Below are 24519 nucleotides of genomic sequence, written 5' to 3' on the forward strand. Positions count from 1 at the left end.
TTTGAGTTCCAGATTATCTCCATCCCTCAGATGGTAAGTAATTTGACAATATAGGTTATTTATATGTACAATCATATAAAACGTATTTCTATATTAGTTATGTTGTGAAAAAACAGGCCAAAAGAAGAATATAAAAATAAAAAAATAAAGAAAATGCAAACAGTGTGCTTTGATTCCCCTTCGCTTTGAAGTGGTTTCTACTTTTCCAATTTGTAGCCACCTTGGCATCCTCTGACCCATTTCTGTTTGGCAGCATCCTTAACAAGAAAATGTGTTGATTGACTGCTGATGTATCTCAACACTTGCAGTGAAAAGAGAATAATTGTTTTTATTTATGTTTAAACAGTTAAGCTAATCTCTTCAGTCAATATTACCACCACAGATCAAATAGATTTAGATGAAGAATGTTGATGTTTTAATAGCCAGAGAGATGGCATTATTTCCCATATTTATAAGCATTGATTTAAACGAGTAATTCCTGTTCTTTGAAAGGGAGATTGAGATGTTAATTTTAATGCCTTCGCTCCTCTTTCTGCCATGTCTACTCATAATTCAACAATCCAGACTATTCTTTTTTGTAGCTGTCTGAAGAAAGTTTGAAGTTTTTGAAAAATTAGTGCTTAAAACTTTTAAGTTATTCTCTTTATGTTTATAATTAATCCATACCTTTCAGTTATTTGGGAAAATAATCTAGTGGTGATTGTGGTTGTTCTTACCAACAGTCACAAAAATAACTCCCATGAGTCACAGTTAGGGCACAGAAGAGTCCGAGCTGCTGGTGACCCAGAGTTGAGGGGCAAAGCCAGGGGCTGTATGGAAGCTGCAAATAATTGCTCTTGATGCCTTGCCCACACTAAGACATCACCAAGGGCACAGATACAGAATCTGAGCCCAGCAACTGCCCTGGTGGCCACCCTGAGGGAAAGGTCTCCAGTCCAGGACAGATCCTCCATGGAGAACAAAGTTACACCTGAGGAAAAGTCAAGAAAGACATGGCCTTCCATTACCATGGTCATAGCCCCCCAAAAGGAGTGCCAAAGGGATCAATTCCCCAACTTTGGTAACACCAATTTGGGTAGCAAAGTGTAATGGGCAGTGCAAAAACTTTTCATTCCTGTTTTGCCCAAAAGGAGATAGATGGCAGGCATCAGAGCCAGTCTCCCAACCCCAGGCTTGTGACTGTTCACACCCCTTGTTTTCCCCTACATTGTGTTATTTATTCTTTGCTAATATGTCTCATGAAATTGTCTTTTTCGTGAAATTTTCTCAGAAGCATTTCTTGTGTCAGTGTAATCTGTTTATTTTTATAATGGAGAAAATACAGTGAACTTTTAGATAATGGTGAATCAAGGCCAAATGAAGGCAAAGAAAAATTCTGGGCAGCTAGGCAATGCAGTGGTTAGAGCATCGGTCCTGGATTCAGGAAGACCCGAATTCAAATGTGATCTCAGTCATTTAATAATTACCTAGCTGTGTGACCTTGAGCAAGTACTTCATTTATCCACATTGCCTTGAAAAAACAAACAAACAAAAAAGGATGCCTCCTTGAAGAACCTGTACCAACACACATTTGCACATGTGCAAAGAATATCCACTCTTGGGAGCCCTCAGGTGATCCTTAAGTGATCACATGTTGGTCCCAGTTGTTCTTTGTCTGTTATTGATATCGTCATCTTTCCCAGAACCACCAGCTCCTGCCTCATCATCACCAACTTTAACTCCTCTCATATCTCTACCCTCCACATGTGATCTGCTTCTTAAGTCCTGATGATTCAACTGCTTCTCATATTCTAATTTTTATGAATGTGCCTTATTTCCCTTACAAGGGGTTTCCATATCCCTAGTCCTTAGTGGAACAGCTAGGTGGCACAGTGGATAGAGCAATAGCCCTGGAGTCAGGAGGACCAGAGTTCAAATCCAGCCTCAGACACTTAATAATGACCTAGCTGTGTGGCCTTGGGCAAGTCACTTTACCCTGATTGCCTCATATCCAGGGCCATCTTCAGTGATCTGGATTCTTATTTGACCATTGGACCCAGATGGCTCTGGAGGAGAAAGACTGGTGACGTGACTTAGCACAGCCCTGCCTCAAATCCATTTCATCTGCTTGTCATGGCATCACCTGCCTGATCCATGTCTTCAATAATGGAGGGCAAATATCAATTTGGAATACTACACCTCTCTTAGTGAAGCCTCATAAAACATTAACTTTTTTTTTAGTCGACTCCTCCATTTAGAATGTAAAGCCTCAGGATGGCTAGGTGGTGCAGTGGATAGAGCACTGGCCCTGGAGTCAAGAGGACCTGAGTCTAAATCCAGCCTCAGACATTTAATAATTACCTAGCTGTGTGGCCTTGGGCAAGTCACTTAACCTCATTTGCCTTGCAAAAAAAATTTTTTTAAATGATAATAATAGAATGTAAAGCCTTCATGATTGGACTCCCATGTATCTCTCCAAACTGATCTATTTCTTCCTAACATTGGCCTCCTGGTTGTTTTTCACCCACAACCTTCCACCTCTTGCTTTTCTTTCTTTGCCCTGACCAGCTGGTCCCCATTCCTGAAGTGTTCTCCCCTTCCTTGGGCCTCTGGGAATCTTGCCTCCTTTCAACACTAGATATGTTCTTCTGTCCCTACCTCCTCCAGGAAAGGGACTGTGTGTTTCCTGTATATAGTTTTTTTTTCATTTATTATCAATGTGCATGTTGTATCTTTCCCCCTCCCCCCAGGAGAACGCAAGCTCCCTGAGTCAGGATTTGGATCTTTGGATCCCCAGCACCTAGCACCTAGCCTTGTTTGTCGATTTTGAATTCATTAGAATTGAATTCTGTCTCTGGAGGTTGAGAGTTTAGTGACTCCAATTCCAGTGGTTTCCCCTCTCATGTCCCCCCCCCCCCCCCCCAGAGCAGGAATTCTTAGCCTGGGGCTCATAAACTTTGTGGGGATAATTACATGTTTATTCCCACAGAATTGGTTTCCTTTGTAAGCCTAAGTATTGGATGCATTAAAAGCATGAGTTTGGAGAGTTTTCTAAACTTCACCTGGCCAGGAGTCCTACACAGACACAGACACACACGCACACGCACATGCACACGCACACGCAAAGTGAAAGAAAAGCAGGCTCACATTTTGGTAACTTTTACTGGATGTTACACGAATGACCTTTTCCATAGTTTATTAAATGTTGGGGTAACAAGATTAAGAAATCGGTGAAAAGTCGCCTTGTTGACATGAACTACTCTCCAGACTCTCTGAGCCTATGGAAAGCCCAGCAGAGGCAGCCAGCCTTAGCAGGAGTAGGTTGACCAGCTCACCCACAGCTGGGCTGTGAACTAGGCAACCTTCAGGCCTGACTTTCTCCAGGAGCTCCCCATCCTAGCTATCAGCCTGTTCTTACCAGCTCTATTGATGGGAAGCTGGTACTATGGATATTGGGGTTCTTTCAGTCATCTCTGACTCTTATGACTCCATTTGGGGATTTTCTAGGCAGAGATACCAGAGTGGGTTGCCATTTCCTTTTCTGGCTCATCTTGCAGATGAGGACACTGAACCACACCAAGTGAAGTGACTTGCCCAGGGTCACCCAGTTAAGGTCAGATTTGAACTCAGGGAGATGAGTCTTCCCTGACTCCAGGCTCAGTGTTTGGTTAACTCCATTTTACAGAAGAGGAAGTTGAGACTTGGCACCCTGAAATGACTTGCTTAGGACCCTTATTGCACAGCTAGCAAGTGTCAGAGACCACATCTGCAGCTAAATTTTCTCTGTTCAAAGTATTCTCTGTTCTCTGTTCTCCAGTGCCTGCTTTTTCAAGATGTTGTACTGCACCAGTATGTTAGAAGTGGGGCGGGGAGGAATTAACCAGGATATTTAAGGTGGAAGAAGGGATGCTGAGAAATTATCTAAACTGCAGGTTTTGTTCCTTTAGATGTGGATTGTAGGAATGCCTCAGGAGTGGGCAAGTCTGTGTTGTCTTGGCTTCCCAAGGAGAACTTTCTTCCCTTGTGGGTTTCTCTGTCTTCAGCAATTTCCTGACTTACAAGAAGGTGGCTAGGGAAATGGTTGGGTTTGTTTGTCAAGCCTGGTGGCAAGAGCACTGACTTCTGGAGTCAGCAAACCTGGCTTCAAATCCCATTTAGATGACCTTCGTTACTTTGGGCAAATCACTTGCTTTCCTGGGCCTCAGTAACTCTTATTAATTCGTGTGTGCGTGTGTGTGTGTTTGTGTGTGTGTGTGTATGTGTGTGTGTGTCCCTAGTAGCATCATTCTTTATTTCTAATTTATTGTTAATTTTTAGCATTCTTTTCCTTTTTAAATTTTGAATTCCTTGTTTTCTCCCCCCCCCCCCATTGAGAAGGCAAGCAATATGATATCAATTATACATGTGAAATCATGTAAAGTATATTTCTGGATTGTATTTCCTTAAAAAGCAAGAAAAATAAAGTGGGAAAATCATACTTCAATTTGCACTCAGAGTTGATCACTTCTTTCTAAAGATAGATAGCATTTTTTCATCATGAATTCTTTGGAATTATCTTGGATCATTATCTTGATCTCAGTAGCCAAGTCTTTCACAACTGATCTCATTGCGACATTGCTATTACTATGTACAATGTTCTCCTCCCAGTTCATCTCATTTTACTTTGCATCAATTCATATAGGTCTTGACATATTTTTCTGAAGCCACTCCCTCTCCTCCTTGCTATTTCTCATAGCACAGTAGTATTCCATCACAATCATATACCACAACTTATTCAGCCATTCCTCAATTGAGAAGCATTCCCTTGATTTCCAATTCTTTGCCATCAAAAAGGAACCGATATAACTATTTTTGTACATATAGTTCTTTTATCTCTTTGTGGCACAGACCTAGTAGTGGTATTAGTGGGTAAAAGGGTATAGTTTCAGATTGTTCTCCAGAATAGTTGGGCCAGTTCACTACTCCACCAACAATTAGTGCCCCTATTTTCCTTCATCCAGTCCAACATTTTCATTTCTGTTAAATTTTCATTTTTCTAATCAATAGTGATTTAGAAGGGTTTTTTCATATTTTATTCCTTTATCACTATGCTCTTCTCTGTTCATAATTTTCTTGCATCACTCATTTTCCCAATTTTTTAAATTTTATCACTCATCTTTCTTTAACTCTTCCAGGAATTCTTGTTGTATTTGAATCCAATTAGTATTTTTTTTTGAGACTTTGCTTATACTTGTTTTCACATTGCCTTTTGAGTTTATGTCTTGATCTTCCCTGTCTTGTAAATTTTTATGGACAAATTCTTTTTTTGTTGTTTGTACATTTTTTCCAGCCTGTTTCTTGATTTTGAACTTTGTTAAAGTTGAGCTTTGAGAAGAAACTGTCCCAAGAGTTTTCATACTGCTCTTTTCAGAGGGAGTTCTAGGAGTCTGCAGATTTTTGGTGCTTCTAAGGTGGTGTGATCCTGGATGAAGCATGATCATTGCTCTCCTGATCTGTACTCTGGTCTTACCCAGGAAGGCCCTGCTCCCTTGTGACTGACCACAAGGATTCCTCTCCACCCTGCAGCTGCCACCTAGAATTGCCCATGGGCAATAGGGATACCAAGCAATGCTCCCCACACCATCTAACTCCCTTTTGTGTTGGCTTCCCACCCCATTTGATTGAGAGTTCCTCAAGGGCAGAGCCCATCTTCCTTGCTTATATCTCAGCGCTTATTTGCATGTCTTTCATCCATCAATGCATCTGTCCATGTTGCTGGCAATCTGTCCCTGCCACTCCAGGTGATGCTCTCTCATTGCTGCAAATCTCTGTGGGAGATGCTTTTATGCTCAAGGCCGAGTTTTGTAGAAATAAATGGGTCGTGCTGAGTTAACCCCATCACATCACGCCAAGGTCATATCCCGCTCTTAGGGAGTGGTTCTTCTGCTTCCAGGGGATGACTTAGAGTGGATTCGTTATTTAAATAATTAAAATTAATTGCAGCAACCAAAAATCTTGATCTTTTCCTCCTCCCATCACTTAATTTCTGAGTGTGTGTTGAGTATCCACAAATCTTTCTTGGGCATTTTCCCAGTCATAATTATTGCACTTTGTGGTTTGCAAAGGTACTTTTTGCTGAAATGGAAGCAAAGCAAGTATCTGCATTTGGAGAGGAGTTACTTATCTTGTGTTTAATTCATTTATCTCTGAATTACTTTAACAAAACCCCTGCTTAACTAGAAACCATTCAGTCAATCAGAGGATGACTTGTGTTTTTGGATTCTTTGTGCAACTACCTCAAAAATAACTTGGCAGCTAACATTCCTGAATCACTCAGCAATGCCCACCCCACTTTACAGAGACACTGAATTTATTATGACATGACTTCGCTTCATCTATTCTCATTTTTCTTCTTTATCCCCTTCCTGCTCTTCTCATCACCTAGTATACCTGTGTCCCTCCTTGCAGAAGACTAGATTGTCTCCCCTAGTTGGGGTGGGAGCCTGATCATCTCAGAGGCAGGTTTTGACTCCTTACTCTTGACTCCATGTAGCCCTGTGGCAGGGAGGGGGGAGGGGTGGGGAGGAGAATAATTTGAAGCTCCTAGTCAGGATCTCCTCAAAGTGGGAGGAATAGAAAGATCCTCATACTCATTCATATGAAGCAAAAATCAGATATGGAACACTTTTCTCATAAAATAAATGCTAAGCACAATGGTTTTCATGAGCACAAATAAACTGCAAACTTAAAATGGGAAACAATGTCATTACAACTGTTAGAATCTTTCAGGAGACTGAAACTAAAACTGTAAAATTGTGATGATGTTTTTTGTCCTTCATTCTCGAAGAAGATCATGACATCAGGGAGATGATGCCATGCCAAGCACATGAATTGGATTTGAGTGAGGGGGAGCTGTGCTAAGTCACCAGCTTCACTTTCTCCTCCAGAGCCATCCAGTGGCCAGACATCAATCAGGATGAGTGGAGATGGTCCTGGATGTGAGGCAGTTATGGTGAAGTGACTTGCCCAAGGTCACACAGTTGGTCAAATGTCAAGAGTCTGAGACTAGATTCGAACTTTCAACTTCTTGAAGATACCATGTTCCCTAACATGCCCCTGACCTCCCATCCAAAGGACCTCCCAATGACCTGGCTTGCTGGGTAAGATAAACAAGAAACTGTTCTGTCCTTTTTCACCTGAAATTCTTAAACCCCCAAGGATCCATCAGAATCACCTCTTGTCCAGGCCCTCCTAAAAATCTACAGGAAGACTGGCTCCTGCTCACTCAACACCACTGCTCCTGCCTTTGATTTGAATTTTCCTTATGTACATCTCAGTAGCCCATTAAAGAAAAAAACATTCTTCTTTGGTGATATACCCACCTTGCCACTTTCTGTGGCACTGTGGAGGACCTACCCCTTGAATTCTTTGGAGATCATCGTATCCTATGATTTGTAGCCAGATGGCAGCTTTAGAACATCTTTGGGAGGGGCATCTACCCCAAGTGCCATCCAACCTGGCCTATACCTCTTGCTCCATTCTAGTTGGGTTCTTTTCCCTCTCTGTTGCCCATCCAGAATGTTCTGCCCTCTTAACTTTTCTGACCATCTGTATATCAGGGTCATTGACATCCTTCATACTGGGGATAAGCAAATTGAACCCTTTTGAAAACCCAAGAATCACATTTTGCAGGGTTTGCAGTGTTCTGGGGCTAGATACAAACTGTATGTCATCTAAAACATCTGGAGTGTCAAGAGGACTCCCTCTATAGGGAATCCCTCTTCCATTTGTTCTTGGTACCAACTCTCCTCTGTATTTGCAGCAAATGCTTTAGTTGATCCTGTCTCCCTCTTTTATGCCTAACTTTATCATAACACTCTTGAGGATCATCAGTTAAAAAAAATTACTTTTTATTTCATCTTTCAGGGAATTGTATTTAATTTTAATCCATGAATGAGAAATACCTTCTTGAAGGTAGCACTTGGTTCTACCAAATCAAATCTGTCATTATAGTTACCAAAAAATAAACAGAATAGGCTTTTGTACTCCCTGCCCCTTGAAGTCAACGATTGTACCAGTGTGTTGTAGAATGTCACTTAGTGAACACCCTTCCATTGGTGGACCCTCCTCAAAATGGAACCTCCAAAGCATGGCACTTCCATGGTCTCCTGCCATATTGATCTTTGCCTTCCTGCCATGCTCTGGTGCTCTGCTTACATGTCCCTTGGTGGCCATTTTCTCCAAAGGTTCATGGGTACCTCAGTATCACCCTCCTCTGTACATGCCCCACTCGTCTTCCAGACATGGGTTGGGGACAGGGGTGAGAGGGCTTTCCTGACTGCTTGAGATGAATGGTTACAGCCTATAAGAAAGCCATAGCAGCAAGATGTGTCTGTATACATATATTTAACACTGTATTCTTAGCTTTGTAACAACTTCATGTGTCATGAAGCACTCCAGTGCTGGACTTGGAGTCAGGAAGACCTAGATTCAAATCCAGCCCCACACATACTTGGGCAAGTCACTTCACCTCTGTCTACCTCCATTTTCTAAGCTGGAAAAAGGGGATCATGCCCTCCAGGAATATTGTGATGATCCATTGAAATAAGTTTTGTTTCACCAAACTTCCTTTGCCTTTACCCATAAAAAAGACAGATATTCCCAGAATCAGCCACTTCCCAAAACTATCACCAAAACAGTTCAGAAGAGCAAAGGTTTGTACTTAAATGATCAAATCAGAGATTCTTCCCATTTTTCTTTCTGTGTGTGTCTTTTTTTTCAGACTCATCCTAGCAGCGAATAGAGATGAATTCTACCATCGACCATCCAAACTAGCTGATTTTTGGGGCAACAATAATGAGATCCTTAGTGGTAAGTTCTTTGAATTGTGATTCAGCTTGACTGTGCCAGGACAGTAAGGAAAGGAAAAGCGCCATCTGTGGGATGACATTCCCCCCTCCCCAAGGTGGGCTCCAATGTTTAAGTTCCTTTTGGGGGTTTTAGCTCTTGCCACTGGCTGCTTAGGCTTCTCTCCCCTAGTTTCCTCTTCTTCTCTCTGCTGATTCTCCTCCTCCAGTTCCAAACAAGTCCCCTTGAGCACCTCTGGTTCATATCAATTCACCAATGATTTATCTATTCCTTCATCCTTGTCTTATCCCCCAAGTTTTCTTGACCCCCCAAGGCTCTGCCCTAGCTGTGTTCTCTGAACTCTCTCGCATAGTTATGCATTGGCTCCCACGAATGCCCTCATCATGTCTCTACAAATGGTTCTGAAATCGGTGTCCAAAGCTAATCTGCTTCCAGAACCATCAGCATCTCTCTGAAGCTGAGCTTCAACACTGCTCCTCTCCCTTCTCAAAGCCACCCACCTTCTTAGCATCTCAAGCTCAACCTCAGTTGCCTCTCCCTCCTCCCCAAAGCCCTCCTTGATCTCTCCCACTCACCTTGTCCTGTTACTTTGCCTGCATGTCAGACAATGCCTGGCTAGAATTTGTGATCAAGAAGAAGGAAGCCAGGCATTGTTTGACTTGCAGGCAGGAATGCCGAGTGCAAAGGCATCAGAAGGAGAGTTGAGATCTTATAGGCTAAAAATTCTACCAAGGACATTGACCCTGGCAAGACAGGAAAGTTAAGAATGAAATGCCAGAAATACAAAGGGAAACAATTCCAAGGAAGAGAAAAACCATGAATTGTCTGTAGAATAATGTGGATACACAGGCAATTCCCCCACCAATTTAGGTTTTTCAAAGATATAGAAATGCTAACCAGAACAACCCTGAGATCTCACTTCACATCCTGCAAATTAGCAAAGATGACCAAAAATGGGAATGAGGTTGTAGAAAGCAAGGCACACTGATACACTGTTGGTGGAGCTGTGAAAAGGGATATTCATTTTGGAAAGTAATTTGGGGGGCAGAGCCAAGATGGCAACAAGTGTCTTAGGCGCTCTCTCTCATAAAACCATAAGCTAAGAACTCTAACTAAATTTTCGAGAGACAGAACCCACAAAGGGACCCAGTGAGGCAGTTCTCCTACTCAAGGTAACCTGGAAAAGAGCAGAAAGGCTCTGCTCCCCAGGGTTGGAGGGGCGGCCCACAGGGGGTGGCCCACCAGAGTGAAAGAACTTCAGCATCCCCGAGGCAGCCCCAGGGCACTGGGAGCTGCAGCTCACAGCAGTAGGGGAGTCTCCTGAGTTACACCCCAGGGAGCACCAGGGACAAAGTGGGGGAACAGCGGGGGACCTCTGCCAGAGCGAGCATGTGGAGCCCAGCCCTCAGGGCACACAGTGAGCAACTTGGTCAGCAGCCCAGATCCAGGAACAGAAGCAGGTGGAGCGGGTAAGTAGGAGCCCCCAGGGCATGAGCCCATTGTACCTAGGGAGGGGAGTGAAGAGAGACTGCGGAGCTCTGTCCTCTGCCCCTGGAACAGGACTCTGGGGCTCTGACCACATTCAGATCCTGATCGCAATCTAGGCCCCCCTCCCAAAGAACAGCAGGCCCCTCCACCTCAGCCCCATGGAAGAGGGGGGCGCATATGATCATTCACAGACCAGGAGGGAGGACAGAGCCTCACACACTGAGACCCTTGTGGGAGTGTCCCAAAAGCTCAGGAAGCACCCCAAAACCAGGCCCAGGCTGGGAAAATGAGCAAGCAGAGAAATAAGAGGAACACCATTGAGAAATATTTTGCAAATGAGCCCAAGGAGGATCAAAATACTCAGTCTGAAGATGAGGAAGCACAAGCTCCTGCATCTAAAGACTCCAAGAAAAACAGAAATTGGGCTCAGGCTATGACAGAGCTCAAAAAAGACTTTGAAAATCAAATGAGGGAGTTAGAGGAAAAACTGGGAAAAGAAATGAGAGAGAAGCAGGAAAAACATGAAAATGAAGTCAGCAGCCTAGTCAAGGAAATCCAAAAAAATGCTGAAGAAAATAGCATGCTAAAAACCAGCTTAGGTCAAATGGATGAAACAGTTCAAAAAGTTATTGAGGAGAAGAATGCTTTAAAAAGCAAAATTGGCCAGATGGAAAAAGAGATAAGAAAACTCTCTGAGGAGAACAAATCCTTCAGACAAAGAATAGAACTCAGGGAGATTGATGAATTTATCAGAAATCAGGAATCAATACTTCAAAACCAAAAGAATGAAAAATTAGAAGAAAATGTGAAATATCTCATTGAAAAAACAACTGATATGGAAAACACACTTAGGAAAGATAATTTAAAAATTATTGGAATACCTGAAAGTCATGATCAGGAAAAGAGCCTTGACATCATTTTCAAAGAATTACTACAGGAAAATTGCCCTGATATTCTAGAAGCAGAGGGCAAAATAGAAAGTAATTTGGAAAGCAATTGTGCAAAACAAATAACAAATAGCATCCATGTCTTTTGACTCAGAGATTCTGTTCCTGGGCTTATGCCCCAAAAAGCTATTGATAAAGAAGAAAGTCCTTATATACATCAAAAGTTTTATAGCAGCATGTTTTATACTAGCAAAGAATTTGAAACAAAGATGATGCCCATCATTTGGGGAACAGCGAGACAAATTGTAGTGCATTGATATCGTTCCACATTACTATGCTTTAAAAATGACTTCTATGATGAAGACAGAGAAGCATGAAAAGATCTACATGAATTGGCATAGAATTGATGAAGTCAGATGAATCAGAAAAATAATACGTTCAGGGACAATGTAAATGAAAAGAAGAAACACATACACACACACACACACAGAAAGTGAATGTTGCGTATTGTTTTGGGACTATCAATGAATTTGTAGGTTGTGTTGATTTTTTTCTCTTTTTCTTTTTTTGTCCTAAATATACTGTTTGCTATATGGGATGGTTCTCTGGGAGTAAGAGGAGGGAAACTGAGGAAAGCTATGATGAGGGCAATACTTGGAAAAACATTCTCCCAATGAGAGCTGGCCCAAAGGGAGTGGGTGGCCCAGGAAAGTAGCTCCTTCTCCTTAGTGGAGGTCCTTATCAGGGCCCCGGTGTCCGTTGGGGAGCATTTTACAGCAGGAATCTTTGTTCAATTTTATGGCAGCCATGGCCACAGCCCCTGGGCTCTAATGTTCTGGAATTATGACTCTGTGACTGATGCTTTCGCCCTTCACAACTCCGATTATTTTCATTCATTGATTCCCACTTCCTAATTCATAACGTTCAGTGTTAAGGGGGTCCTCAGACTGTGCAGTCTGATTCATTCCTGAACTGGAATCCACTGTCCCAGAGGAATGGTCTTTGAACTTCTCCAGGATGTGCTTGAGTCAGCTTGGAACCAGTTGGTCAATTTGCAGTGTAAGCATTTCAGAAACATTACAAATCCAAGTTTGAGTTATTGCTTTGTTAATTGTCCGGGCTTACAAAAATGATGGGGAAATTGATGCTATTGCAAAGTCAGCTGCAAAGGGTGACATGTATACATCCCCCATTCCCCAAAGCTGGCTGTTAAATATTTACCAGCACCCACTGTAGCCTCTCCTTGAGGATCTTTAGGGATGCCCTCAAGGCAGCCCATTTCACTTCATGACTGCTTTGCTTGTTCCAGCCTCTGATCTTTGACTGTCATAATCCTCCCCATCCTCTAACGCTAATATAATCCCCCCTTTTCTGAACCTATCGACCAGAAGAAATTTCTCCCTTCCTTGTACTTCCCGGGTACTTTTCCTTATAGCTCTCTTTTAAAATTACTTGTCTCATTGCACATTGTATTATCTTTATTTGTATACATGTCTTACCCCCCCCACACACACACACACACTTCATCTGATGGCTACCTCTTTAAAAGCAAAAATCTTAAATTGTTTATTTGTAGTCTTCTCCAAGAATAAGTCTGACTCCATCCCAAAAGCCCAGAGGAGTGATATGGGGGAGACCTAGACCTCCATTCATGAACCTATCTTGGAAAAGAGGAAGGAGGGGCAGCTAGGCAACTCAGTGGATAGAGCAGCGGTCCTGGAGACAGGAGAACCTGAGTTCAAATTTGGCCTCAGATACTTAATAATTGCCTAGCTGTGTTAATTCTATTGCCTTAAATAAATAAAACTTAAAAAAAAAAGAAAGAAAAGAGGAAAGATTTCAATCTGGGTTCTTTCCCCACCTCCACAAGATCCTAAAAATTTGTAGTGAGAAGCCTATTTACTGTGTCTATATGCTCCAGGTTCCTTCAGATGGAGGTTTCACTTACAATAGAAGCAGTGGGGGCAGCTCGGTGATGCAGTGGATAGAGCACCTGCTCTGGAGTCAGGAGTACCTGGGTTCAAATCCAGTCTCAGACACTTAATAATCACCTAGCTGTGTGACCTTGGGCAAGCCACTTAACCCCATTTGCCTTGCAAAATCATAAAAAAAAAAGTAGTGCCTCATCATAAGGCAGACCCACAGCCATTAAGGAGAAGTTAAGGATGGCCAGCTGGCCATGCTATGCCAGTAGGGCCTAAGCCTGTACTTAGCAGGTTAAGCTCACACTCCTCTAGGTGACACAGTTGCCTCTCCCCCACTTCCTAAGGATATGGACAGGTAGACACTTCTTTCAGGGTTCGGTTGCCTTCTGGTCCCTACCTCCTGGCTCCAGGGCCCCAGTACCATCTAGATTTCTCCCCACTTGGAGGCAGATGGGGTAAGTGAAGCAAACAGGATTTGCTTGGGACAAATGTCCAGTGTCCCAAAACTAGACTTCGCACTATTTCCATTGGGCCACCTCACTGTCACATTAATATAAATAGGCCTACAGTTGAATGAAGAATGTAGACACAGGGCGGCTAGGTGGTGCAGTGGATAAAGCACCAGCCCTGGAGTCAGGAGTACCTGGGTTCAAATCCGGTCTCAGACACTTAATAATTACCTAGCTGTGTGGTCTTGGGCAAGCCACTTAACCCCACTGCCTTGCAAAAACCTAAAAAAAAAATAATGTAGACAGATTTATCAATAGTAAACCCATGGTATAGCCTGGGCATGTCCAGAGCATAGTGATTCATTTTTGAGGGAGAATTCATGACAAGGAAGCTGCTCCTCTCTTTAGCTGTCCTTTTCCATCCCGTCAACCGTGGAAGATGGTTTTGGATGGATGCTGGGTCTAACCCAGTGTGCTGCCTCCTGCCACATCAGGTGGCTCAAGCCTGTGGCTTTGGGTACTAGTTTATGGACAAGCTCAAGTCTCGCCCAGTCTCCTTTCCCCAGTGAAGAAAAGGGTCAGTGTCAAGAAGTTAGAGTGATTTGAATGAAAGATTCTGACTGCAATGAATTTTTGTTATGACTCTGTGTTCTTCCCCTTGGCAAGAAGCCCTGTGCTAAGAAGGAGCCCTCTATTCCCCCTCCCTCCCACACAGCACTTCCCACCCTAGCTCCCTTCATTTCTAAGGTCCTGACTATCTCTCTGAATCCCTGCCAGATGGAGGGCAAACAGCTTCTTCCTCTTCTGAAGCTCCCAACTCAAGTGGCCCTTTGATGAGACAAATCTGAATTTTAATCAGCTTGGTCGCCCATAGCAAGGTGGCAGAACATTAAAGTCAATCTTTGATGTTACAGGTGGGGGGGGGGGGTTAAAATCCTTTTTTTTTTTTCTGTTTGCAACTGGAGAGAACAGGAGTTTTTCTGGCTCATGAATTCAACTTTTTCTCATTAAATGTGATTGGGGTATAATGGAATCCTCCTTCCCTTTAAGTATATGACCAGAGACTAAGGGGACTTTTAGCTGTGGCCGTAAGATTATCCTGCCACACTCATGCCTAGATTTTCTGGGTTATCATCTACCAATGGGCAGGTGGTGCCCGTCACCTTTCAGCTCTTCTTCCAGTGCCCCAAGGAGTCAAGATTACAAGGGCAAAACAAGAATACTATCATCTCTGTTGTCCAAAAAAAAGTTCTAGCCTGTTATTGCCTCTTGGATGGACACTAGGCAAAGTGTCTGAGCACTGAGGAGGAAAACATTATCCGGCTGCAGGATTGTTGGCGGACTGGACCCACTTCATCTCTTTAAACAGACCCTATTTTGAGACATGAATTCCACCCTACACCCCACCCCCAGTGTAACAAATATTCTGAGGAGTCTCCTGACCTTTCTCTGGGCAGGAGCTTCCCTCAGAGCTGCATTGCAGGAGCACATCCCATTAAAGCTACCTTCTTCACCAGTGCTTTCCTCATATGAAATAATGATATTTGAAAGAAGCCAGCCATGAGTTTATGTTGTATTTGCTGGGAGAAGGTTTATTTCCATTTCAAATCCACAAGAATTTATTACAGATCTACTTCACTATGCTGGACACTGGGAAGACAAGGACCAAAATGAAAAAGCCCCTGCCCTCAAGGAGGCTTCCATTCTATTGGAGAGGAGACAGAGATAGAGAAATACAGATAAGGGAGGGATCTCTAGCACCTGAGGGGTTGAAGAAATGGCCTTATATCAGAGGTTGAAATTGTGAGAAGCAGAGGTCAGAAGGGAGGGCATTCCCGGAAGAGGGCACAGGTTGGGCAAAGATTTGAAGGTGGGCTGTGGAAGGGTGGGTATTGGAAACAGCCCAGAGCCCATTCTGAATGGAGTAGAGTCCATGAGGGGAGGCACCATGGAAAAGGGCCAGAAAGATCATCGAGGCCGGAAGGAAAGGACTTTAAATGCCAGACAGTGATGTTTGTATTTTACCAGAGAGGCAAAGGAAACTGCAAAAGCTTCTGGAGCAGGAAAATGACATGGTCCAATGTGGAGCCGGGGTCCTTGGGTGCCAATCCCACCTCCCCCACTTAATAGCTTGTATTATCACAGACAAGGCCTCAGTTTCTGCATTGGGAAAATTAGTGGTTTGGACTAGAAGACTTCTCTGATCCCATTTCAGCTTTAAATTTGTGATCCTACAGTCCTTCAGAAATGAGAGTTAACAAGAAGAACTGAGGCTTAATGGAAAGAAAGAATTCCTGGCAATGAGAACTACCCATACTGATGTGTAGTTCTACCCCTCTACCCATACCTATTCCACCCATAAGTGGAATAGACTACCTGGAAAAATCGCCCTCATTGGAAGTCTTCAGGGCCCCAGCGGAGATGCTTTCATAGGGATGGATTGGCCAGAGCACCTTCCACCTTCAGTTCTGTGATTCTGTAATGTCAGTTCAGTGGCTGTTTTAAGGAACAGTTAGAGAAGGGAGGGTCTAATCTGGAAAAGAGATGAATTAGAAAGTGATTGCTGTATATCCAGGTCAGAGGTAATGATCACCAGAACTCCAGTAGTTGTGGTGTGGGGGAGAGAAGGAAATGAATGCTAGAGCTGTTATAGAGGGATAGCCAACAAGCCAGTTTGTTGTTAATTGGATTATAGAGCAAGGTCGACTCCCAGGAGCTGAATCTGGGAGACTGGAGGAATAGTGGTATCCTCAGTGAAAATGAGCAAGTTTAAACTATTTCCTAATAAGGAAGTAGTCAAAAGGATGAACAAACCGTTCTGAAAAGAACAATTACAACCTATTAGCAAGCATATGAAAGAATGCTCCACAAATAATAAATGAAATGCCCATTAAAAGAAACCCCAGAAAATTGGCAAAATTGACAAAAGCCAGGAAGAATCCATGGTAGAATGGTTGTGAGACAGGTAAAATTTATTTTTGAAATTCCAGATTGCTTTCCAGAAGAGTGGTGCCAATTCACACCCCAAGAATGGCTGTTAGAACTGTGAATTGGCACAACCATTCCAGAAAGCAATTTGGAATTATGCAAATAAAATGACTAAAATGACCATACCCTTTAACTCAGAGAATTCTGCCATTAGGTATATACCTCAAGGAAGTTATTGACAAAAAGAAAAACTCCATATACCCTAAAATATTGAGAGCATTGATTTTTGTGGCAGCAAAAAACTAGAAACAAAGTAGATGGTTCTTGATTGGGGGCAGGGAGTGACTTCACAAGTCATGGGACATGACTGGCATGGACTATTGCTGTAAGAAACCATGAATATTATGAATATACAGAAAAGTGTGGGAAAACTTAAATGTACTGTTGCAAAGGGAAGCCAGGAAAGCCAGGAAAATTTTATATCTATATATAGTGATAAAGCAGTATAAAAGTAAAACAATCACCACAAAACAAACAAAACTGAATGTTGTGAAGAGACATTAGAGAGAGGATCCATGATTTGCTCACATGGATTTTACTAGATTTTTTTCTTTCTTTTTTTTTTTAGGTTTTGTTTTTTTCTTTTTAGTTTTGTTTTTTGTTTTTTTTGCAAGGCAATGGGGTTAAGTGGCTTGCCCAAGGCCACACAGCTAGGTAATTGGTAAGTGTCTGAGGCTGGATTTGAACTCAGGTATTCCTGATTCCAGAGCCAGTGCTCTATCCACTGTGCCATCTAGCCACCCCTAGATTTTTTTCCTTTAAAAAAATTCTTTGTTATTATTTACTTCCTTAGAATTAAAAAATTCTAGGAGTGGCTGGGTGGTGCAGTGGATAGAGCACCTGTCCAGGAGTCAGGAGTACCTGGGTTCAAATCCAGTCTCAGACACTTAATAATGACCTAGCTGTGTGGCCTTGGGCAAGCCACTTAACCCCATTGCCTTGCAAAAAAAAAAAAAAGAATTAAAAAATTCTAAGAAATGGTTCTCTAGAAGAGGTCAGAGGAAAACTCTGGTGGGAAATCTAAATAATATAAAGGCAAAAGAGAGCAAGCAAAATAGGTTTTTCAAAAAGCGAATGAAGTTAGGAGATGCAGAATTTGGGGGAGAAAGAGAACAAGAATTTAACTTGAATCTGTACCTGAGATGCAATGCATCAGGAGCCCTTTGTTTCTGAGGATGCTTCTCCTTACAACAATCATCTCTCAGTGTCAGCCAAGCTGGCTGCTTAGCGGACTTTGTAGATCCAAGTTTCTCTTGCCACAGATTCCCATTTTAACGTGGAATGTAGATACTCAGTCTAATCTAAGAAGCAAATGGAACTATGGCCTCCTTGCTTCTAGGCAAGACCTTCAAGACTCTGCTTCCTAGCTTTCCTGGCTGCTGCTTGTGCAGTGTATGGCTATGTATATTGGGGATATGGAGGCTCAGGGAGGACCAGCACTTCTGCTGTGAAGGCTTGCTGAGTCTTTTCAGGTCTGCTTAACCACCTTTGGTGTCCACCTGTCCCCCCCTTTTCTCACTTGTGGCTCCAAGGAGCTGTAGCATGTGCAGGGCCATACCCCAGTAAATCCAGGTGGAGGGTAACCAGCAGGCCTCAAGTGTGTAGGTGGATTAGAGGGGTGACTTTCCCCAACAGAATGAGTGGATGAGAACAGTTTACTCTAATGACCTAGAAGGTGACTGAAGCAGAAGCTGTGGAGCACTTAGAGATTGGTCAAGCATTGATGACGCCAAGGAAACCAACTGCATCCTGGTCCATTGCTAGCCATCCTGACTTTTGTTCTGCCATTGAACTTCAGATGACTCTGGAGGAGAGAGGCCAATGCCTTTGGGCATCTTTGCCTCTTTTCAATCCAGTTCATGGACAAATCAAAACATGCCCTGTACTGTCATTGGTCCTCTTGGATATGAAGGGTGACTATTGGATGGAATTTCATCCCTGCATTCAGTCACACATTCAGTCATTTGGTTACATCGTCACTTGAGACAATGGTTACAAGACCAGAATGCCAGGGGATCTTCTCACAGTTTGTGTCTCCACCACTTCACTCCACTAACTTGTGGACCTCACAGACAGCCGTGTGTGGTCCCATGAGACCCACTCAATGTGTCATCTTTACCAAGTTCCCCTCCTGATGTAATAAAGCACCTCCAAACCTCTGACAGACGTTTCATTTGTTCTGTGATCCTTGAGGCTACAAGGAAATGATGGCTGGATTCCACACAGCTCTTCTGGCCCAGTAGTCATCATGACTGAGAAGGCTGGCAAGTGAATGAAGGTGAGGCGACAGGAGGCCTATTTGGAGTACACTCTTGAAAGCTGACGGGACTGCTTTGTAATCCTGAACACTCTCTAACTAGAGGTTATGCATTCACTAAAGTCTTCTTACACCTCATCCTGGCAGAGGGTCAGACTCTGGCCTTAACCTCTTTAGGAGGTTGCTGGTGAAGGGAGAATTCCCTGTGGCAGCTCCTCCAGATGTGTAGGGACTAGAAGGATGGACCCAGCACCAGACAGAGACTCCATTATCAGAGGCCCAACTAGGGTGGTTGCCACCCATGTCACCATTAATGCTCATATTAGTGAAATCACCATTCTTTCAGAGAATTGGAGAAGGAGAGGTTTGTCAGATGAATCAATACAAGAACTCTCAAAGTCTCTCAAGAATTCTTGGAAGTTTTGAGAAGATACTGGCACAGGACCAACCATCATGGCATGTCCTCATCAGAGAAAGTGCTGCACCCTCTGAGCAAAGCAAAATTGTATAGCTCAAAAGAAACATGAGATGCCCAGATTTAGAGCATCTATTCCAAACTTCATATGGACTATTTGTGCCCAACCTGTGGGAGAGCATTTCAAGATCATATTGGTCTGATCAGCCACAGTCCCTTGACCCTCACATACTTATGTCATTTCGGTCTTCTTCAAGCACACACCATATACTCAAGGCTCTATGGCAACATTTGGAACTTTAGCATACCTTAAATGATGTAGTTCTGGTAAAGGTTCTTGGTTTTGTTCATTTTACAAAAGACATTTTAATTTTTTTAAATTCTCAGTTCTTTTTATTCACCATATTTATTGCATCAAACCTCTGGTTAGTTTGCTAGCTTGGGCAATACTGGTGGCTAAGTCTCCAGTTTAAGTCATGATCACATTTTGGTTCTTTCCTCATGAAGGAGGCAAGAGAGGGAGATTATAGAATCACAGTTCAATATGAAAGAGCAGATAGGGACCTTCCAGCCCCATCAAGGTCAATACCATTACAAAAGAGTTACTCCACTAAGGATGGCTATCCCCTCACACCCCACCCACCCATACACACACAGCCTATAGCTGATGCTCACCCACAAGAACACAGTGAGGCTATGGGGTGTCAGCAACTTTCTGATTGCTCCCAGGTGGGATTGACTTGCACTCTGTATGCAAAATGATAGGTCAAGGTGTCCAAGCTGGGGAGAGCCATGGCCATTAGCAGGACAACCCGCTTTGCAACGTTACTGTTAGAGTGATGTTTGTTTTCATTTTATCATTTGACACAGGTCTCGATATGGAAGAAGGCAAAGAAGGAGGGTCATGGCTTGGAATCAGTAAGAAAGGAAAGCTGGCAGCCCTAACAAATTACATGCAACCAAAGCTTGATAAAGATGCCAAAGGCAGAGGTATGGTATGGAAAAGTCTCTGAATGGCAATGCGAATAATGTCAAAAAAAGGCTTCTAATAAAAGCAGGGCTTAAGATGATGTTTTAAGGTTTACACACTACTTTACATCTCATTGTTCCCCATGAAATGTGGCCTCCAGGCACTCTTGGAGCCTCATTTCCACATGGGGAAACTGGGGCCCATGACCCCACAACTAGCATCTGTCAAAATGAACCACCATTCTCTCATGACCCCAGTCCAGTGTTTTAATTCTATCCTGTGCTACCTCAGCTTCTCTTTTTTTTCTCAACTTCTTTTTAAAAAGCAAACTCTTTTCCATAGTCTTTCATCCCAGATTATAAAAGCTCATGCCCTGCTTTAAGGATGGGGACCTAGGAAGCAAGCTCAGTGATCTAGGCTTAAATTTAAAATACCTTGGAAGTCATTGAATTCAACCCCTTCTCTTCCCTGATGAAGAAACTGAGGCATACAGTGAGTTGAAGTGACTTGCTCAGGATCACACAATTAGTAAATGCCTGAGGCTGTATTTGAACTCAGAACTTCCTGAGTCAAGGGCCAGTGCTCTGTCCACGGCCAGCTCTTTAGTTCAGCCAGACTATATTTCATCACTGCTCACTTCCCATAGATACTTGCCTCAGCATGTGTGGGAGGGAACTGGGGAGCCATGGAAGTCATCAGCTAGACCGAGGCCAGCTCTTTCAGAGGTCCTTTGAGTGATGTTTCAGGGAAAGAACTAAGAGCAGAATGAAGTGGGGTGTCAGGCCCATTCCTTTCAGTTCACCCCCTGACTCTCCAGCACTCACTGCACTGACCCACCAAGGGATTCACCACTGAGAGCCAGATGCCCTTGTCTGCAACCCTTGTGACTCAGGGCCCTTCATCCTCTCTGGCATCTCTAAAGACCCCATCTGGAATGTCCATCCATTGCCTGTCTGGGCTCCAAGCTATAAGGAGCAGCAGCAGGAGCAGGAAAAAGCCACCTGCCGGGCCTCTCAACTTCACCTGCCCATGTCCTACTGTCTGTACCAGCTCCTCTCTAAGGGCCTTGGTTCCCTACAAGAATCCTTAGAAGCCCTTGGACTACATTGGAAGCCTTAAGGAATATATTTTATGGAAAACACACATCTGCATGGAAGTGCCTTGGGAGTGTCTCGTGGACCCTTGGGCTCCCAGTTTCCTGTTTGGAATGTGAGGCAGGTGAACTCAGTGAGTTTCTGAGGTCTGGTCTTTTTTTTTTTTATCCATTAACACAATTACATTTATTTGTTTATTTCTGAATTGGACAATTTTCCCCTAATCTCACTTCCCTCCCCCTGCCCCCCCCCAGAAGGCAGTCTGTCAGTCTTTACATTGTTTCCATGGTGTACATTGAATGTGATGAGAGGGAAATCATATCCTTAAGGAAGAAACATAAGTATAAAAGAGCAAAATTGCATAATAAGATAATGGGTTTTTTTAAAATGAAAGGTAATAGGGGCATCTAGGTGGTGCAGTGGATAGAGCACCTACCCTGGAGTCAGGAGGACCTGAGTTCAAATTCAGACTCAGACACTTAATAATTGCCTAGCTGTGTGACCTTGGGCAAATCACTCAACCCCATTGCCTAAAAATTAAAAATTAAAAAATCATATAAAAATTAATTAATTAATTGAAGGGAATAGTCCTTGGTCTTTGTTCAAACTCCACAGTTCTTTCTCTGGATACAGATGGTACTCTCCTTTGCAGACAGCCCCAAACTGTCCCTGATTGTTGCACTGATGGAATGAGCGAGTCCATCAAGGTTGAACATCACCCCCATGTTGCTGTTAGGGTGTACAGTGTTCTTCTGGTTCTGCTCATCTTCTGAGGTCTTTTCAACCTCTGAATGTAAAATCCTGTAGGCATGGAAACTCTAGCTCCTCCTGCTTCACCTGGAGGATGGGGGGGGGGCTGTCTTAGGGTCCTGCTGGTTCATTTGGTTTTTCCTCTCCCTGTAGGTGAGCTTGTAACCCACTTCTTGACCACAGATGTGGATAGCTTCTCCTACCTGAAGAAGATCTCCTCAGAAGCACACCTGTACAACGGGTTTAACTTGATAGCTGCAGATTTAAAGTAAGTTGGCCCTGTGAGCAAGGTCAGAAATGGGAAGGGGAAGATGGGAGAAGGGAGGTGGCAGCAGGGTAACAAATAGGGACGGGGCTTCAATCTGTCTCCATCTTAGAGGCCTGTTTGCTTCCTGCTCTCTCTAGTCAGACAAAATATCCAAGGAAGAGGCACTTACACCCCTCCAATCTCCACACCTGATGGAGAATCCCTTACCTGAGATTCCGGTCTGACCTCTGTGGTTGGGCCACCAGCCAGACCCTCTAAAAATAGCTATTTCTCCACAAAAAAGCTTCTGTGGATGAGGTCCCCGCCTTTTTGATCAGCTCTGAATCCCCTTGTTTCCCTTACTAAAATCCAGAATTCTAGATATGACTTCATTTCAGACTCTGCTGCCTCTGCCCCTGCCCCAGGCCCCTCGGTCTTCTGGCCCACTTGAGGCACCCAGTCTGCTTAAGGCTATCTTTATTCTTTGCATTCACTTTATTACTTGAGGCTCCTGGAATGCCTGAGGACTTCATAGATCAGCACTTGGTCTGCCTGAGGTCATCTTTGACATCTAAAACCCACCTTAACAAGCCTTTATTACTTAGTTTTAAGTTATGCCCTTTCTAACTGTCCCTTGCTGGCACCATCCATTCTTGGGGGCACCTCTGGCAGCCAGAGTTCACCTTAACAAATTGTCCTCTCCTGAGAACTTTTACCCCACCCTATATAAAGGGGCATGTTTAGAACCTCTTGCTGCTAGAGCATCTCCCAGCTTCAGCCCACCATGCCATTGCAGTGCCCAAGGCCTGCTTGCCTGGGACATAGCCTGGGCAAAGGATTCTTTCTCAGACCACATCAAACCCCAACACTTGGGCCAATAGACCAAGGACATTCTTGAGATCCTCTCACAGGGCTAGAACCATCTGGAATGATCCAGGACATCCTCCCTTCCTTCACACCTCCCCTGCCATTTGACCCCTCTGGACGGGCTCTAGCTCCTTTCTTCTCCCCCCCCCCCCCAAGTTTGATCCCTCTGGACAATTTCCAGCTGGTCTCCTCTTCGCCCACCCTGCCCTAATTTGACCCATTCCAGTTGGAAAGGCTTTTTATTACAGTTTTTCCATTTGCATCTTCTCTCCCAATTAACATCTTCAGGAGCTTTTCTTGATCCTCTCTTCAATTACTGCTTCACCTTCATTGATTTCTGGGGCCCAGGGGTGTCACAGTACTAAAGAAGAAACACTGAGTCAGCACAAGTAAAGTCCCAAACTTTGACCAGCTGAAGCATCTGCTAACTCAGCCTCTTGGATGGCATTGGTGGGCCGCTCAGTGCCTAGCACTGGGAATACAAAGAGAGGCAGAGCTTCTCAGGGAGGGCACAGTCACCAAGCTCATGACCCCCAACCTAAGGAGCAAGAGCCAGCCAAGGCAGAAATTGGCCTTGTGCTAACCAGGCAGGATTCAAAGGGCAGACCCTGGTGACCCCATGCTTGACTCAGAGCAGGTATAGAGATCAGTTTGGACATGACCCTAGCCCACATTCAGCCTATGCCTTATAAGGTAGTCAAGTCCCAGAAACTGAGTTGGGGCAGGGAGGACCCTCTTTTGTCCCTGGCTGTGGGGGAACATGAAATTACACCTCAGTACAGGCTAATTCCCTTGGCTTCCCACACTACCCATGATTAGACTTTCCCAGCCTTTGACAGTGAGCCCCACATTACAGGGGGTGCTTTCCACAGCCTCCCACCACCCCTGCCTAGCTTTCTAAGCTTGCTGGAAAGAAGGGATATGCATATGGCAGCACCACCAGGGCTTAGGCCCAGAGATCTTGGGAATTCTGTCTCCTCCTGAGGCTGGAGTGGAAGCAGAGTCATGGAAGCAGAGCTTTTCAGCTTACTTCAGAGGCTGCAGGAGAGACAGAGTGGGTGCTTCACAAAGGCGTCTTCCTTTCCTCTTTCCCTTCCCCTTGGACAGGGTTGGTTGGTAACCCGGCACTACTCTCTCTGTAGGAACGCTCATCACAAGTGGATTCTTACTTGTAGACATCCTTCTTGACAGATCTGCATGTTTTTTACTGAACTAGACATCCCTCTCCCCCAAGTTCATGGGCTTACTATTTCTCTCCCTCTTTCTCAAGCAAAACTGTCCATTTACTCAGTGGGGGCTCAGATAGCCAAGTGTCTCATAAAGTCCACTGCCAGCCCCCCTACTTGTACCCCTGAT

General features: G+C 43.9%; 1 protein-coding gene across 3 annotated transcripts in view; it reads left to right on the top strand.

Annotated features, from left to right (window-relative positions):
* Positions 1-24519, top strand: part of TANGO2 (transport and golgi organization 2 homolog) — a 143629-nt gene that overhangs the window by 73352 nt on the left and 45758 nt on the right. For all 3 annotated transcript variants that reach the window (XM_074206540.1, XM_074206541.1, XM_074206542.1), the window contains 3 exons: positions 8741-8829; positions 20106-20225; positions 22203-22317. In XM_074206540.1, coding sequence (XP_074062641.1) covers positions 8741-8829; positions 20106-20225; positions 22203-22317 — 324 coding nt within the window. The remainder of the gene's footprint in view (positions 1-8740; positions 8830-20105; positions 20226-22202; positions 22318-24519) is intronic.

This window comes from Macrotis lagotis, chromosome X (genome assembly GCF_037893015.1).
Source record: "Macrotis lagotis isolate mMagLag1 chromosome X, bilby.v1.9.chrom.fasta, whole genome shotgun sequence".
Lineage (NCBI taxonomy): Eukaryota > Metazoa > Chordata > Mammalia > Peramelemorphia > Peramelidae > Macrotis > Macrotis lagotis.